Source organism: Dipodomys ordii, unplaced genomic scaffold (genome assembly GCF_000151885.1).
Source record: "Dipodomys ordii isolate 6190 unplaced genomic scaffold, Dord_2.0 Scaffold160, whole genome shotgun sequence".
NCBI lineage: Eukaryota > Metazoa > Chordata > Mammalia > Rodentia > Heteromyidae > Dipodomys > Dipodomys ordii.
In genome coordinates, this window is record NW_012267376.1 from 844,827 (window position 1) to 860,987 (window position 16,161).

Here is a 16,161-nt window from a genome sequence, read left to right on the forward strand (position 1 = left end):
GAAGAAGAAGAAGAAGAAGAAGAAGAAGAAGAAGAAGAAGAAGGAAGAAGAAGAAGAAGAAGAAGAAGAAGAAGAAGAAGAAGGAAGAAGAAGAAGAAGAAGAAGAAGAAGAAGAAGAAGAAGGAAGAAGAAGAAGAAGAAGAAGAAGAAGAAGAAGAAGAAGAAGAAGAAGAAGAAGAAGAAGAGAGAAAGGCCTTAAGCCTCAAAACACAGAGATGAAATGTTAGAGAGAAGGGCAGGTGCCAAAGCCTCAGACAACATGCCAGACACCACCATTTTGGATATAGAAACAGCGTCTCCACCACCCAGGACTGCCCAGCACTCACAGAGGACAGGTAGTCTCGAACCCAGGCCCTCTGGCAGCCCCAGTCCTGACGCAGCCCCTGCAGGGCCCCCATAGCAGCCACTTTGGCCTTGATCTGGGCCATGTCGGAAGGGGGGATGTTCTTCACCAGCTGCCAGGCCCTCCACCTGGAATTGTGCAGCCATCAGAGGATGCTTACTTGTGTGTTCATGCTCTCCCCACCCCTCCCCCAGGAAAGCTCGTCCTCAGCCTGAGCTCCCTAAGACCTACCTACTGCCATCCTTTGATCTTTCATGCCATTCCCATTGCTTGTCCCTAGACCATGACCACTTAGCACCCCTCTGCTCTGGCACACATGCTCTAGGTCTCATCTTGGAGAATTACACAGCCTTCAAGGCTCTGTCTTCCACTTCCAGGTGTTTTTTTGGTTGCTTTTTTTTTTTTTTGCCAGTCTTGGGGCTTGAACTCAGGGCCTAGGCACTGTCCCTGAGCTGCTTTTGCTCAAGGCTAGTACTCTACCACTTGAGCCACAGTGCCACTTCTGGCTTTTTCTGTTTATGTGGTATTGAGGAACCGAACCCAGGGCTTCATGCATGTAAGGCAAACACCCTACTACTAAGCCACATTCCCAGTCCCCACTCCCAGTCTTAACTAGTCATTCTCCCCGCTGTAGATCATGGCCCTCAAATGTCCACCACAATGGTGCTGGGACAGTCACTCTACTGCCAACCATGGGCTGTGACAATCAGTTAATATGACTCAGCTTCCTCTTCCTGCTCTCAGTGAGGCCCTGTGTGCCTGGGCTAATAGGCTCGAATGTTGAGAGGCTGCTGGCTGAATGGAACATAGCACGTGGGATAAGTACCTGCAGAAGAGTGCATGGCAGATGTCCTGGAAGGGCTGCAGCACAGCAGGGGGTAGTGGCCACTCAAGGTCACGGCCATAGAGCGGGGGCTGCCGTGCAGCCTGGAATCGCCGCTGCAGCTCAGCCAGGTGAGCATGCACCTTGTGCCTCCGGAACCAGCGCATGATGGTGTAGACTGCTCGAAGCCGCCGACAGCGCCACCTGGCCAGGGTGCCCCGCCATGCCTGGTGGGATAGGACATGACTTAAGGTCCAGCCCAGGCCAGGTATCCTAACCCAATTATGCCTTATGTCTTTGCTGAGTATTCCAGCTTGCCTCCAGGGAGGCTGACCCGTCCCCCAGGAGTCATGTCCAGCCAGAGGTGGTGTCCAGGTTGTATCTGTGGCTGGCTAGAGAGGGCAAGCCCTTCTCAAAGTTTTGCAGACCCTCAGAAAAGTGCCTGTCACCTATGCCTGGCTTTTAAAGCTGGTACTACAAGGCCTCCGGGTCCCTCCAGCACGCATGAGAGGAGAGATGGGAGCAGATGAAGACTTTCTTACCTCTAAGGTCGCCTGACCAGTCCTAGGAATATTCTAGAATGTGTTCATCAAACCTGGACTGGCTGGGTGCTCCCAGTGCCTAGCTATTAGGAAACTGAGAGTATGAGGCCTTGAGTGTTGAAGCTCCAGTACCAGCACCGGGGGGGAGGGGGGGGGAAACAAGAAAGAAAGAACGAACAAACGAAAGAAAGAAAGAAAGAAAGAGAGCGAGCGGGAGGGGGAAGGGAGGGAGGGAAGGAAGGAAGGGAGGGAAGGCAGGCAGGCAGGAGGCAGAAGGAAGGAAGGAACGAACGAACGAACGAAAGAAGGAAGGAAGGGAAAAAAGAAAGTAAACACACACACACACACACACACACACACAAACCCAGAACCTAGACTAGATAGCTTACAAGGCCTCAAGAGGCTAAGATCTGAGGATTGCAGTTCAAAGCCAGCCTGGGCAGGAAAGTCAGTGAGATTCTTTTTTTCTTTTTTTGGTCGGTTATGGGGCTTGAACTCTGTCTGGGCCTGGGCGCTGTCCTGTGCTCTTCAGCTCAAGGCAAGGGCTCTACTGCTTGAGCCACAGGGCCACATCCAGTTTCCTAGTGGTTTTATTGGAGATAGCGTCTCATGGACTTTCCTGTTTGGGCTGGCTTTAAACTATGATCCTCAGATCTCAGGCTCCTGAGTAGTGAAGATTATAGGTGTGAGCCACCAGCGCTCTGCTTGGTGAGACTCTTTTTTTTTTTTTTTTGGTCCGGTTGTGGGGCCTGAACTCTGGGCCTGGGCGCTGTCCCTCAGCTCTTCAGCTCAAGGCTAGTGTTCTACCACTTGAGCCACTGCGCCACTTCCGGCACTCTCGTTTTGCTTATGTGGTGCTGAGGAATCAAACCCAGGGCCTCAGACATGCAAGGCAAGCACTCTACCACTGAGCCACCTTCCCAGCCCTTGGTGAGACTCTTATCTCCAATTAACCACCAAGAAACTGGAAGTGGCACTGTAGCTCAAGTGATAGAATGCTTGCCTTGAGCTGAAGAGCTCCAGGGACAGTATCCAGGCCCATAGTTCAAGTTCCACAACTGACAAAAAGGAGAGACTTATATGCTGGGTGCTGGTAGCTCAAGCTTGTAATTCTAGCCACTCAGGAGACTGAGATGTGAGGATCATGATTTAAAGCCAGCTTGGGCAGGCCAGTCCTTAAGACTCTTATCTCCAATTAACCACCAAAAAACTGAAAGTGGGCTGGGCACCAGTAGCTCACACCTACAATCCTAGCTACTTAGTAGCTTGAGATCTGTGGATCATGGTTTAAAGCCAGCCTGGAGAAAAATGTCCTCATGAGACTCTTACCTCCAAATAACCACTCAAAAACCAGAAATGGAGCGGTGGCTCAAAGTGGTAGAGTGCTAGCCTTCTTGAGCAAAAAGAGCTCAGTGACAGAACTCAGGCCTGAGATTGAGCCCCATGATGACCACCCACCACCAAAAAAAAGCTAAAAGTGGAGCTGTGGCTCAAGCGGTAGAATGCCAGCCTTGAGTGAAAATCTAAGGGACAACGAGCAGGCCCTGAATTCAAGTCCCAGTACAGGGGGAGAGAGAGAGAGAGAGAGAGAGAGAGAATTATATAATCAGTGTACATCTTAGAGCAGTGTAAGGATCTTGACCTTGAATCCCCAGGAACACTATGAGGACTTGCCTGGGGAAGGAGCCATACCCCCCCCCCCAGTCCCATATCCTCACACCTTCTGCAGTAGCAGCACGATGATGGGGATGAGGCGGGCTCGGCTCTGCTCCAGAGCAACCAGTGTCCGGGGTGAGCGGATGAACAACTTGCTATGTCCAAAGGCCACATCACCCTGCAGCCCATGCTGCTCCAGGAGGGCGCTCACAGCTGCCCTGTCAGAACCCAGCAGGTGGTTGGGCCATGTGTACTCACAGGTCATCTTGTACCTGTCACCAAAGACAGGACAGTGATCGACTGTCCTGAGAGGACAGGTGGGACCACAGGGGTGCTAGAAGGCCGGGGAAGAAGTACTCTGAGTAGTTTGCTGAGGCACACTCGTGTGCCCTCATCATACATGTCCTCACACCTGCCACTCCTGGCTGTACATATCCACATGCACACCACCCATATGTGTTCACATGCATGTCCTCACAGACATTTTGGGGTTGAGATCAGCAGCATGGCAACTCCAGTGTGAGCTGCCAAGTGTGAAGCACTATGGAGGGACCCTCTACTTCTACCCCTTGGACCCCACATGGGGTTCATGATCCACAGAGTGACAGGCCCACTGTCTATACCTGAGCAGGAATCGAGGATAGGGCTGGCGGAAAGCGAAGCCAGCCCTACGGACCCTCACATTCTCCAGCAGCCCCAGGTAGGAGACCTGGTGGCGACAGTGGTCCTCATCCAGCCGCCCAGCCACCTTGTCCTCATTAGGCTTGATGCAGCGGACATAGAAGGGCTCCTGCAGGGGGAGAGGTTGCATGGTAGCCTAACACAATGGCAACTGTATATGCTGCTCTGGAGAGGGCTTTCCCACCCCCACGAGCATCTATACTGTGAGAGCTGGGCCAAAGGAAATTATGACAGATAAAGATTCTGGAGGCTCAATTCAGGTTCCAGTCCAGGAGAGCAGGGGCAGGCCTCCCCCTCTGCCCCACACCCCACACCCCTGCTTAGGCTGACACTGGGGTTTGAGCTCAGGACCTGGGACTGAGTTTTTTCATTCAAGGCTAGCACTCTACCACTTGAGCTATAGCTCTACTTCTGGCTTTTTGCTGATTAAATGGAGATAAGAGTCTCACGGACTTTCCTGTGCATGCTGGCTTTGAACCACAATCCTCAGATCTCAGCCTCCTGAGGAATTAGAATTATAGATATGAGCTTCTGGTACCCAGGGACACCTTTCTTTTTTTCTTTCTCTCTCTTTCTGAGAGAAACTGCCAACTCTGTTGTTAAACCCACCCTGCTAGCCAGACACCCGTGGCTCATGTTGTAATCCTAGCTACTCAGGAGACTGAGATCTGAGGATTGTGGTTCAAAGCCAGCGTGCACAGGAAAGTCCGTGAGACTCTAATCTCCAATAAACCACTCAGAAAACCAGAAGTGGCACTGTGGCTCAAGTGGTAGAGCACTTGTCTTAAGCTGAAGAGCTGAGGGACAGCGCCTAGACCCAGAGTTCAAGCCCCAAGACCGACAAAAACCAACCAAACAAACAAACAAAAAAACAACATCCTGCTGTGTGACCTCAAATTCCCCTTTGACTTTGGGCATGAAGCTCTCCCAAAAAGCTACTGCCAGTTTCCTGGCTCCATCTACCCTGCTCTCAGTTGGAGCTGAACCAGGCCAATTTAAGCACCAAGCAGTTTCTCCAGTCCTTTCTCACCTGAGACGTAGGGAGCCCGGGAAGGCTGGGTTGAATCCTGGGCTCCTTGACTGATCAAGCCTGGCCACTGATCCCCCACAAAAAAAAAACCTCTGCAGTAGATGGCGTCCCCACTGAGGCAGACGGAATCAGGCATACAGGACAAGTATATCTTACTATGAGCCCTTCATGGGGCACAAAGAGTAGGTTCTAGAATGTCAGGGGAGTGAGACATACCTTAGAAGCCAAGTTTTCCACCAGGGCCACCATGGAGTTTTTGAAGAGTGTGCCGGCTGTCAGGGGGCGCTTGGTCACCTCTGTGATGTCCTGCTGTCCATCTGGCCACATGGCCCGCAAAGTGGAATCCATGCTGCAAACACAGGCTGCATACCCAGCTGCCCTTGTGGTGTAGCCTGCCTACCCCAGTGGGGCCCCAGGAGCTATGTAGCTTTAGCCTTGTGTCTTGGGCTGTCTACCAGGCAAATAGGGCTAGATTCCCAGAAGGCCTTGAGCCCTGGCCCTCTGGCACCCACACCCATCCAGCCAGGCCTACCTGTTGTAGAATAGCCGCTTGAAGTCCTGAAAAAGAAAGTCTCTGTTCTTGTCAATGAAGCCCTCCACGGAGTACCTGCCCAAGGCCGGGGCCAGAGAAGGGATCAGTGACCTGGTCTGAAACACTGATTGTCTCTAGGAAGGTCCCCACTTTCTCCCACCTGACTCTGGTTTCATAGATCAATCTCTTCCTCCCTCCTGCCCTTGGTGCTTTATTTCCTTCACCCTCACTTCTGCATTCTCTGTCATCACCTGACTTCCTCCTACAGAAGTTTCTCTCCTAAAGTCAATCAGACTCTATTGGAGTGCATGTACAAATGGCTGGGGGAAAAGCCAGCAGAGAGGGTGAATGATGATAAATGTGACCAAAATAATAAAAATAGAATAATAAAATGTACTGAACTTGTTTTAGGAAGAGGGAAAGGAGAATGAAGAACAGAAATGGAAGGAGTGAATTCATTGGGGTATTCTGTGTACATGAAATGCCTCAATGAAACTCCCATTGTACATTAATCCATACTAATAAAAAGAATCTGTTTAAAAATGCAGAATCTAGCTAGGTGCTAGTGGCTCACAGCTGTAATCCTAGCTACTCAGGAGGTTGAGATCTGAGGATTGCAGTTTGAAGCCAGTCCAGGCAGGAAAGACTCTTTTCTCCAATAAACTACTCAGAAAAAGACAGAAATGGGGCTGAGGCTCAAGTGGTAGAACACTATTCTTGGGCACAAAGGGGATCAGGAACAGCTGTCCTGGCCAAAAAAAAAAAAAGCAGACTCTAGATGCTGGTGGCTCACGCCTGTAATCCTTATAAGACTGAGATCTGAGGATCACAGTTCAAAAGCAGCTTGGGCCAACAAATCTGAGAGACTGTTATCTCCAATGTACAGGTCAAAAGCCAGAACTGGAAGCATGGCTCAAGTTGTAGAGTGCCATTCTTGAACAAATATGTGAGGCCCTGAATTTAAGCCCCAGTAACTGGTGTGCACATGTGTACACATACCCAAACATAAAACACATGCCCGGCCAAACCAGCCTGGGTAGGAAAGCTTCGTGAGATTCTTTTTTTTTTTTTTGCTTATGTGGTGCTGGGGAATCAAACCCAGGGCCTCATGCATGCAAGGCAAGTGCTCTATCACTGAGCTACCTTCCCAGCCCCACTTTGTAAGATTCTTATCTCCAATTAACCACCCCCAAACCAGAAGTGGTGCTGTGACTCAAAGTGATAGAATGCTAGTCTTGAGCACAAAAGCTCAAGAACAGTGCCCAAGCTCTGAGTTAAAGCCTCATGACCAACAAAACAAAAACAAAGCTACAAGTGGAGATGTGGCACAAGTAGTAGAGAACCAGCCTTGAGCAAAAAAGCTAAGGGACAGCACTCTTGTACTGCAGGCCCAGAGTTCAAGCCATAATACTAGAATAAAATTAAAAGAGCCTCTGATCCTGCCCTCTAGTGAAGGATGGAGAACCTGGCCATTTCCCCAGAACACTCCTGCTTTGTGCCATGTGCAAGAGAGATAAATAGTGGGAGAGACACTTACGTGACGTCCCCTGCATAGTGCTTGATCCGGAAGTCTCGTCCAAACTCCATGGTCTTGTCAGTGGGACATAGCTAGGGCACAAGCTGAGGTCAAGGCATAGAAGACAGAGGCAGGTCTGGGGTCTGCATGAGGGGACAATCCCACAACCCTCCTGCCTGGGTAGAGCGATTGCCACAATGGCACCAACTGGGTTATGCCCAGGCCTCAAGAGGCACACACAGCTTGAAGACACCTCTGAGTATGTCCCACCAGCCTGGGTCCTGACATAGGGCCAGCTGGAGCACCTGGCGGCTGCAGTAGTGAGGGTGGTAGCGGTGGTGCGTGTCCAGGGTCTGCAGGAAGATATGGTCGGTGATGGGCCCTGCGGTGCTACAGGCCTCGTCTAGCACGGCCAGGATGCCCCGGTGGGGCCGCTCCACCAGCTCCACTATAGCAGCGTTGTTGAAGTATTCCACCTGGAACAGAGGCAGGCAGTCAAATGTTTCCCAAAGCCTTCTCACTAGCCAGCCACTTCCCCTTTATTTGCTTGCATTAGGCCCAGGAGGCTGCTGGTCATCCTCCTCCACCCAGCCCTCGCCCCAGCCCAGCATCGGTGCTCACACTCTGCCAGCTGATGCCCTCGCGCTCATACTCCTCCTGTTCCTGCTTCAGGATGAGCTGGATGAACAGCTGCTGGAGTTTCTCATTGCAATAGTTGATACAGAACTGCTCGAAGCTATGAGACAAGGCTTTATTCCCAAGGACAGGTGGGATGGATGGCCAGCCCTCCCCCCAACATCTCCTGGGCTGTGCTGGACCAACTGGCTTCATTCTGCCCCTACCTATGCCCCATGCCCATTCTGGAATGGACTTGGGAATTAAACACCCAAAGTGAAGCTCCAAAGCCTGCCCTTCCTAAAGACACTCTTGCCTCAGGGCACAGCCAAGCCACATTTAGAAGGCATGAGTCTTGGGGCCCAGGGACCAGCAGGAGAATCTAGACAGTCCTGCCTCTTGGCCACAGCTCTCTGGATTGCAGTGGTTGGGGAATTAGAAGGGGGTGCCATTGACTGGGCTGCCCTACCTGTTGACAGGAAACAACTCAAAGCCGTAGATGTCTAGTACCCCAATGACAGTGTCCTTGCCGTCACGCCGAGGGTCTCGACCACGAGCTTCCATAATGTCATTGATCCTGTTCACCACCCATTCAAATAGCCGCTGGTACACTGCCTGGTATGGAGCAAACTACTTCTTACTGCCACCAACTGGCCTCTGAGATTCCCTGCCAACCACCTACCTCAGTTGCGGGGGGGGGGGGGAGCGAGGTAGGGGGAGCGCAGGGGGGGTGTTGTTACCTTAGCACAGGCGTCTCTGGCGTAGCTGGCCTCGGCCACAGTGTGGCCCTTCTCTATGAGCTCCCGGCCTCCAGAAGCCACTGTCCGAGCCAGCAGGGAACGGAGCACGAGGTCTTGGGGTGTGGCTGTCAGCTTGGCCACGTGGCTCACCAGAGCCTCCTCGGTCACTGCTAAGCCTCCCTTTTGCAGCCCATCTTCTGCTGTTTCCACAAACTCGATGTTTCCCTGGCAAGGAAAGGATCATGAATAGTCCAGGCTCCAAGGAGCCCAGACACTTTTGAGTGGGGAGAAGGATGGGAGTCATGGAATGTGGATGTGGGGGACCCAGGTCCTGCTTAGATATTATGACCAGCTGGGCACTGCAGGCCATAGACACAGCAGAGCATTCTAGATTCATAAGTAAGATCTCTCACTCTGAGATTTGCTCCCTGCGTCTCTCACAGAGAAGAGAGGATGAGCCCATCAACAATAGCCCCAAGAGGCAGCATGCTCGATGCTTGCTTCTTGCTATGTTGTCACTCATGGTGCAGTAGGAACGTGGTTTCTACCCAGACACCCACTGATCTTATCACTAGTCCTCAGCCGGACCCCATATGAGTGTTCTCAGCTCTCAGCAGAAAAGGGGTCAGCTCAACAACTTCACTGGGATATCTCAGGAGTGCCTTCTTTGCCTCTCATGGCTCCTGGAGGGACACTCCTGTGGTCCTCTTAGCCAAGCTCACCAGGTGCAATATGGCAGCCAGGATGCGATGGATGGATTCCACCTCCTCAGGACTAAAACCAATGACTCTCATGGCCTCAGTCACTGCCCGATGGCTCTTCTCATCACTGTCCAGACCCTGGAGTAAGAGTTTAACCGCTCAGGCCAATGTGGGGTCCAGGGCATCTGCCTTCTCTGGACCTCTGAGTCTCCCATCCCAGGCACCTAGGAGCCTACAACTTATCTCCTCCCTGAGCTGTTTGTCCTCTGCCCTCCACATTCACCTGAGCTGTTGACAACCCCCCTGGTTTAAATCTATCACCACCTATTTCTTGCCCCCCATTCCTAGGACCCAGGGCCCAACCTTGTTTAAACCCTTGCCCTTACATTCTGAGCACCCATGCTGAGGCCAGCTCCCTGGCGTGTAAAATTATACAGAGCAGGGTTTCTTTCCAGGTGGAGTGCTTGCAGCTCCTGGTCTTCACTGCCCCTGAGCAACTGCAGACACAAAGATCCCTTAGTTAAGTCACTCATCTCCAAGGACTCTTTTCCCATCCTACCCTTCCCAGAGACACAGATTATACAAGGACACATCCTACCTCCCAATCTGGAACCAAGAGATGGCAGAGGAAGTTAGTACAGTGGGGAAGAAGGTATAGCTCAGAGCCCATAAAGACACTGCCCAAAGCCCCAGGGTGTTCTCACATCTCAGAGTCTCAGATGTTGGGGATACCCTGCTTAGAAGCTCCCATCATGAGGGCTGGGAAGGTGGCTCAATGGTAGAGTGCCTCGCATGCATGAGGCCCTGGGTTCAATTCCTCAGCACCACAAGCAGAAAAAGCCAGAAATGGCACTGTGGCTCTAGTGGTAGAGTGCTAGCCTTGAGCTGAAGAGCTGAGGGACAGCACCCAGGCCCAGAGTTCAGACTCCACAACCAGCATAAAAAGAAGCTCCCATCTGGGTGAGGACTGGGCGGGGACAGGTGTGGTGGGGAGTGAGGGTAATGGCTGGGGTAGGTAGAACAGAGCACAGTAGCAAGGTTATAGAAGGTGGGCCCAGTTTGCTGACCTCCTCATTCCCCTCTCTTCTTTGCTCCCCTCCTCCCAGTCCCACCCCAGCCACAGAGGCTCACCTGGTAGAAAGCATGGAAATTCCTTTCTCCAACATGCTGCTTGAGGACTCTAGACTGAGGGAGAGGAACAGATGGATTTCAGCCTGGGAATGGTCAGCCCCCTCTTCCTCCCCTGACACCATTTGAGTGTTCTCAGCTCTCAGATACAGGGAAGAGTGGAGATTAGAGTATATAGCCTGGGAGGATACCAAGAGAAGGACCACAGAGACATCACAGCTTTTCCAACTTCATATCACACTCAGACCCTGAGGCCTGAGACCTTGGAAGGAAAGGGTGTGTCGGCCCACTGGCCCACCTTCTCTAGGAGGTAGCTGTGGATGTGTCCTCCCACAGGATCTCCCTTAAAGTTGAAGTTGATGTCCATGTACTTGCCAAAACGGCTAGAGTTGTGGTTGCGATTGGTGCGGGCATTTCCAAAAGCCTCCAGTATACAGGTGGACTTCAGCAGCACATCCTTGACCCTGTGGACAGAAGGGCTAGGACTGAAGATAAAGATGCCTAGCTATAGAACAGTGACCTGCCTGAGTCTTCCCCACGTTAACCACAGCATCTCAGGAAACTGACTGGGAGGGAGTAGAGATCCCCAGGTCCCACTTTGCCCAGTGTCTCTGGGCATGCACCTGACTGACTTGCTGCTGTTGCACATGGTCTGTGTAGCTCTAAGTCCAGACCAGACATCCAGAAAATGTTATTCTTTCCTTCTTCATCTTTTTTTTTTGGCAGTTGTGGGCCTTGAACTCAGGGCCTGGATGCTGTCCCCAAGCTATGTTGCTCAAGGCTAGTGATCTACCACTTGAGTCATAGCTTCACTTCCAGCTTTTTGGTGGTTAAAGATAAGGGTCTCATGGACTTTCCTGCTAGGGCTGGCTTCAATCCTCAGATCTCAGCCACCTGAGTAGCTAGGATTAAAAGGCGTGAGCCACTGGTGCCAAGTCTATTCTTTGCTTTTTTGTGCTCTCCCCCCTCAGCTGCAGCCTAGGGGAGGTGAAGACAAAGGTGATCTGACTACTCTTCAGTGCACTTCAGGCTATAGTGTAGATGGCAATGCTGGCCACGTGTGCCTAGGAACTGACCTCATCAGCACCCACCACCCCACCCAGGAAGAGTCAGGCCCAGACACAGAAAGCCACTTCTGCAAGGCCTGGAGGAGAGGTAGAGGTGTTGGTAGGCCAGCCCTTCTTAGGTCTGAGCCGGCTGTAACCCACATGCCTGCCAGCATGTTCTACTATTCTAGTCAGGCTACCAAATTCCTACAGTCTTTCTTGGACTCCCAGGGATGACTCTGCCCTGTCCTTAACCATTTCCAGTTTCTATAACCCCACCCATTGGTGACAATCTTTCCACAGCTGACAGCTTTTGTTTCCCTCATTTGAGAGATCCTAGGCATGCCCAACTGTATCTTACCTCTGCAACCTTGACTGAACTTGGGCTTAATCTGGGCTCTGGCTCCCATCTCTTGCTTCTTAGTGCCAGGCCTTTCCCCTAGCACAGAAGTCTTGACTCTGCTAGGGCCCAGAGATGCTTACCTTTCCACTTCAGCCCTCTGACTTGGGTTGGTGACTGCAGCAATGTACTGCATGATGTGTTTGCTGGCTTCTGTCTTCCCTGCCCCACTCTCCCCTGCCAAGAAGACAGAAGGTAGAAGAATCAACAATGCTGTGCCTCTTCGCCTACTTCCCTGTTTCTGTCCACATCCATCCCAGGTAATGGGAGATGCTCTAAGCAACCCACCCTCTGTCATTTATAAACCAGGGGGTGGCTCAGGTGCCTGGGCCATTGGGACAGGTACCTGAGATGACGATGCAGGTGTCTCTGGATCTGCGCTTCATTGCCTTATAGGCAGCGTTGGCCACAGCATAGAGGTGGGGTGGCCGCTCATAGAGCTCCCGGCCTTGGTATCTGGCGATGGCCTCGGGTCCATATAGGGGCAGCTCCTGGTAGGGGTTCACAGAAACCAGCACTTCCCCAATGTAGGTGTAGATACGGCCTGTCTCAAATCTGGGTACAGCAGAGCAAGACCTCAGCATTTGTGTGTAAGCAGCCCCAGTCAACCAGTGCCCCTACCAAAAATGGCTTGGCACACAGAAGGGAGAAGGGAATCCGTGGTGCTATCCTGGTGAGCTGAGCCACAGCCTAGAACGTGGGTTCTACATGCTGTCTACGGGGTACAGAGGCCCCAGCGATCACAATCCCCCATTCATGTACCCAGCAGGCTCAGGGCTAGCTCCTGTGTGGACCTTGCCGGGCAGGCTGGTTGATAGGGGATCTGAGAGAAAGGAGGAGCAGACTTGACTGTTTCCTGTGTTGGGGCCTAGGCCGGAACCTAACAGGGAAGGGGACCCGCCCTGCCCCACCCAGACATCAGGGAGGGGCAGTATGGTGCCTGTGGTCTGTTGTCATTGTATCCCCAGTCTTGGCTGACACCCCTCTTCCAATATACCTTCACATTTCTTTAACCTTCACAAACCAAGTCACCAGTTGGAGCCTGTACCTCTCTAAATCTTTCTACCCCTGGGAGAACTGGCTCCAAGAACTTGCCCCTTGGCCCGAAGAATTTGCTTCATGGCCCCAACTGCTTTTGGTGTGTGGGACCCACCCATCACCAGGCAGCTCTGTCCGGGGTTCCTCTTCCTCTGTGGCCTCACCAGGCACCTCACAAGGCTCAGCTCACACCCTTCTCCATGCTGTGTGGCTAGTGGCTAGTCAATTTCCTCTCTAGACTCAGTGTTCAAGGTGCACACAAAGCACACAGAGCTCTAAGCTATGTCCTGCCTCACCCTCTCCTTGGGTCAGGACCAGGCTCCTGACCTCTATGCTTGGGGGGACTCCTGGTCCCTATGCTCTCCTGACACATAGGAGACCTCTCTAGGAGGCAGGCATGAGACCCAGCCACACACAAGGCCACCGGTATGCCATGCCCCCACTCCTGTGCTCTTCCTGTTCTGTCCTCCTCCATATCAAATGGGCTCCTATGTCACCTACACTCTGTGTCTCATCCCTGGAGCATGATCTCAATAGGTGAGATGGTTTGGATCCCAAGTGGAACCTGCCCACTTCATGTTGGGATCCCCAAGGTCCCATATAAGATTCAGAGAGAAAGAATCATCAGGTCAGGAGTTGGAAAGGGCACAGCTCCTGTCCAATGTCTTTGCCTGTCGGTCCTAGGGGGCTCATGTGATGGCCTTGTTATAGAAAGAGGTGACAGAGCACATGAGTCATGTTAGGGAGCGAGATGGGGCAGCTGAGACCTGATGGCAGTCACTTTGTGGGCAGCCACCAGCTCTCTGGGACATGTTTCGAGGTTCATTTCAGCCTGCCTGGCTCTGTTCCTTTCTCTGCTGATGGGGAACAAAGTGCCTCTCAGGTTACCCTCAGGTTTGTGAAGAGAGGGGGTGATTAGGAAAGAAAGGAGTCCCAAGACCCAGCCCTACATATACCTGAGCCGCAGGTTCTTCATAAAATCCTCCATGGTCACTTGATCCAAGAGCACAAAGTCAGGCTTGCCATACTCAGGACCTTCCTCGCCCTCCATCCTCAGATCAGGGTGGCCCAACCTTTCTGTACACCAGACCCTAGGGAGCAGAGCGAAGGCCAGGGGAGGCCCGGACCCCGTGCAAACTCCGTGCACTGCTGTGGTAAAGTAGGAAGTGGGTTCTAGCCCTAGGAGTGTGGCCCTGCCCACTTGCTGCTCCCGCCCCAGGAGTGTCAAGGGTGCTGCTTCCTGCTGCCCGAGCAGAAGAGAGATGGTGCCTAATGACCCACTCTGCTCTGGAGGGGTTCTTGTTAGTCCCCTCAGAAACCCTAGTCTACTCTTTAAGCAAAGAGAAGATTTTTTCTGTGTGTGTGTGTGTGTGTGTGTGTGTGTTCCATACAGATTTTGACAAACTCCAGAAGATTCAGTATATAGCAGATGGTATGAGTATATCTACAAGTAAAGTTGGTATTGTTTGTTGTAAGGTAAATTATAAGGGAGGTTGAATCTTGGAGTCTTTATTAGAGCACTAGCAGTCTGCAGGCAGCCGATTATTACAAAGGCCCTCAGCCCACAAATACACTTCATACTGTTAGGAAACAGGCCAGAGAGGAAATAAAGAACAAAAACAATACCAACAAACCAATTCAGCTTTGGTGGAGAGCTGAAGGACCACCATGGAGACAAGTGGCATGGAGTCAAAAGAGATGATTTTATAAGTTGGTTTCCAGCACTAAGTGATTTTAGTCACACGTGATATTTTTTGTGTGTTGTGCCAGTATTGGAGCTTGAACTGAGGGCCTGGGCACTGTCCCTGAGCTCTTCAGCTCAAGGTGAGTGTTCTACCACTTAAGCACAGCACCACTTCTGATTTTCTGGTGGTTAATTGGAGATAGGAGTCTCCTGGACTTTCCTGCCTGGGCTGGCTTTGAGCTGCGATCCTCAGATCTCAGCCTTTTAGTAGCTAGGATTACAGATGTGAGCCACCAGCACCTGGCTTACTTGAGCCACTCTGGCTTTTTCTTTTTTTTTTTTTTTTTTTTGTCGGTTGTGGGGCTTGAACTCTGGGCCTGGGCGCTGTCCCTCAGCTCTCCAGCTCAAGGCGAGCGCTCTACCACTTGAGCTACAGCGCCACTTCCGGTTTTCTGGTGGTTTATTGGAGATAGGAGTCTCACGGTCTTTCCTGCCCGGGCTGGCTTTGAACCGCGATCCTCAGATCTCAGCCTCCTGAGTAGCTAGGATTACAGGCGTGAGCCACCAGCGCCCGGCTTCACTCTGGCTTTTTCTGATAATTAATTGGAGATAGTCTCAGGCTTTCCTGCCCAGGTTGACTTTGAACAGAGGTTCTCAGATCTCAGCCTCCTGAGTAGCTAGGATTACAGGCATGAACCACTGTCATCTGGCAATTTATTGCATTCTTTAAAGGCAACAGCAAAAGCTTTGTTTCTGGGCTAGGAAGGTGGCTCAGTGGTAGAGCGCTTGCCTTGCATGCATGAGGCCCTGGGTTTGATTCCTCAGCACCACATAAGCAAAAAGAAAAAAGCCGGAAGTGGCGCTGTGGCTCAAGTGGTAGAGCGCTAACCTTGAGCTGAAGAGCTGAGGGACAGCGCCCAGGCCCAGAGTTCAGGCCCCACGACTGGACCCAAAAAAAAAAAAAGAAAGCTTCCTTTCTGACCCTTCAGAGGGAGTTTCCCTTCCCAGTGGCCAGGGATAGACAGAAGTCCCTTTAGAGTGCTCTGGCAGTGCCAGCCTGCTGAGGTGAGACCCTTGTGCCTGTCCTTGGCTTGGTCCCTCCATCCAGCCTTCATGATCAGTCCATAAAGGCACACTTCCTGGAGCTCCAGGCCTCATCTCAATCTTGACAGATGTCAGGTTTATTGAGGAGATTGTAGATATAATAGGCTCATTTCCAAGCAATGTTTCTGACCTCAGGGTCTGCTTCTAAGCAGTCAGTACTTCTTTCCCAGAGCTCTGAGACAGTTCCCCCTCATCTCCCTCATTTGGCAGGCTGCTAGCTGGCAGATGTCTGTATTCCTAAACTTGAGTCATTTGTGTGCCACTATTGAGATTTCTTCAATTCATAATTTGTTTAATCATTGTCTTTTAATCTTTTTTTTTTTTTTTTTGTCGGTCGTGAGGCTTGAACTCTGGGCCTGGGCACTGTCCCTTAGCTCTTCAGCTCAAGGTGAGTGCTCTACCACTTGAGCCACAGCGCCACTTCTGGTTTACTAGTGGTTTATTGGAGATAAGAGTCTCACAGACTTTCTTGCCTGGGCTGGCTGTGAACAGCAATCCTCAGATTTCAGCCTCCTGAGTAGCTAGGATTACAGGCATGAGCTATTGGCGCCTGGCTTTGTCTTTTAATCCTTAAACTCTTTT

The 16,161-nt window shown here is 51.6% G+C and overlaps 1 protein-coding gene across 2 annotated transcripts in view; it reads right to left on the bottom strand.

Moving 5' to 3' along the window:
- Positions 1-13,926, bottom strand: part of Myo1g (myosin IG) — an 18,617-nt gene extending 4,691 nt beyond the window's left edge. Inside the window, exons 1-18 of one of the 2 annotated variants that reach the window (XM_013032974.1) lie at positions 13,748-13,926; positions 12,100-12,308; positions 11,837-11,930; positions 10,606-10,771; positions 10,311-10,364; positions 9,566-9,676; positions 9,201-9,317; positions 8,479-8,703; positions 8,208-8,353; positions 7,745-7,859; positions 7,429-7,599; positions 7,145-7,215; positions 5,608-5,682; positions 5,292-5,424; positions 3,988-4,154; positions 3,429-3,636; positions 1,170-1,393; positions 327-471 (exon numbers count right to left, since the gene is read on the bottom strand). In XM_013032974.1, coding sequence (XP_012888428.1) covers positions 327-471; positions 1,170-1,393; positions 3,429-3,636; positions 3,988-4,154; positions 5,292-5,424; positions 5,608-5,682; positions 7,145-7,215; positions 7,429-7,599; positions 7,745-7,859; positions 8,208-8,353; positions 8,479-8,703; positions 9,201-9,317; positions 9,566-9,676; positions 10,311-10,364; positions 10,606-10,771; positions 11,837-11,930; positions 12,100-12,308; positions 13,748-13,842 — 2,526 coding nt within the window. In that variant the 5' untranslated portion in view covers positions 13,843-13,926. The remainder of the gene's footprint in view (positions 1-326; positions 472-1,169; positions 1,394-3,428; positions 3,637-3,987; positions 4,155-5,291; positions 5,425-5,607; positions 5,683-7,144; positions 7,216-7,428; positions 7,600-7,744; positions 7,860-8,207; positions 8,354-8,478; positions 8,704-9,200; positions 9,318-9,565; positions 9,677-10,310; positions 10,365-10,605; positions 10,772-11,836; positions 11,931-12,099; positions 12,309-13,747) is intronic. The other variant, XM_013032975.1, reaches the window with a different exon arrangement.
- Between the last annotated feature and the right edge of the window lie 2,235 nt (positions 13,927-16,161).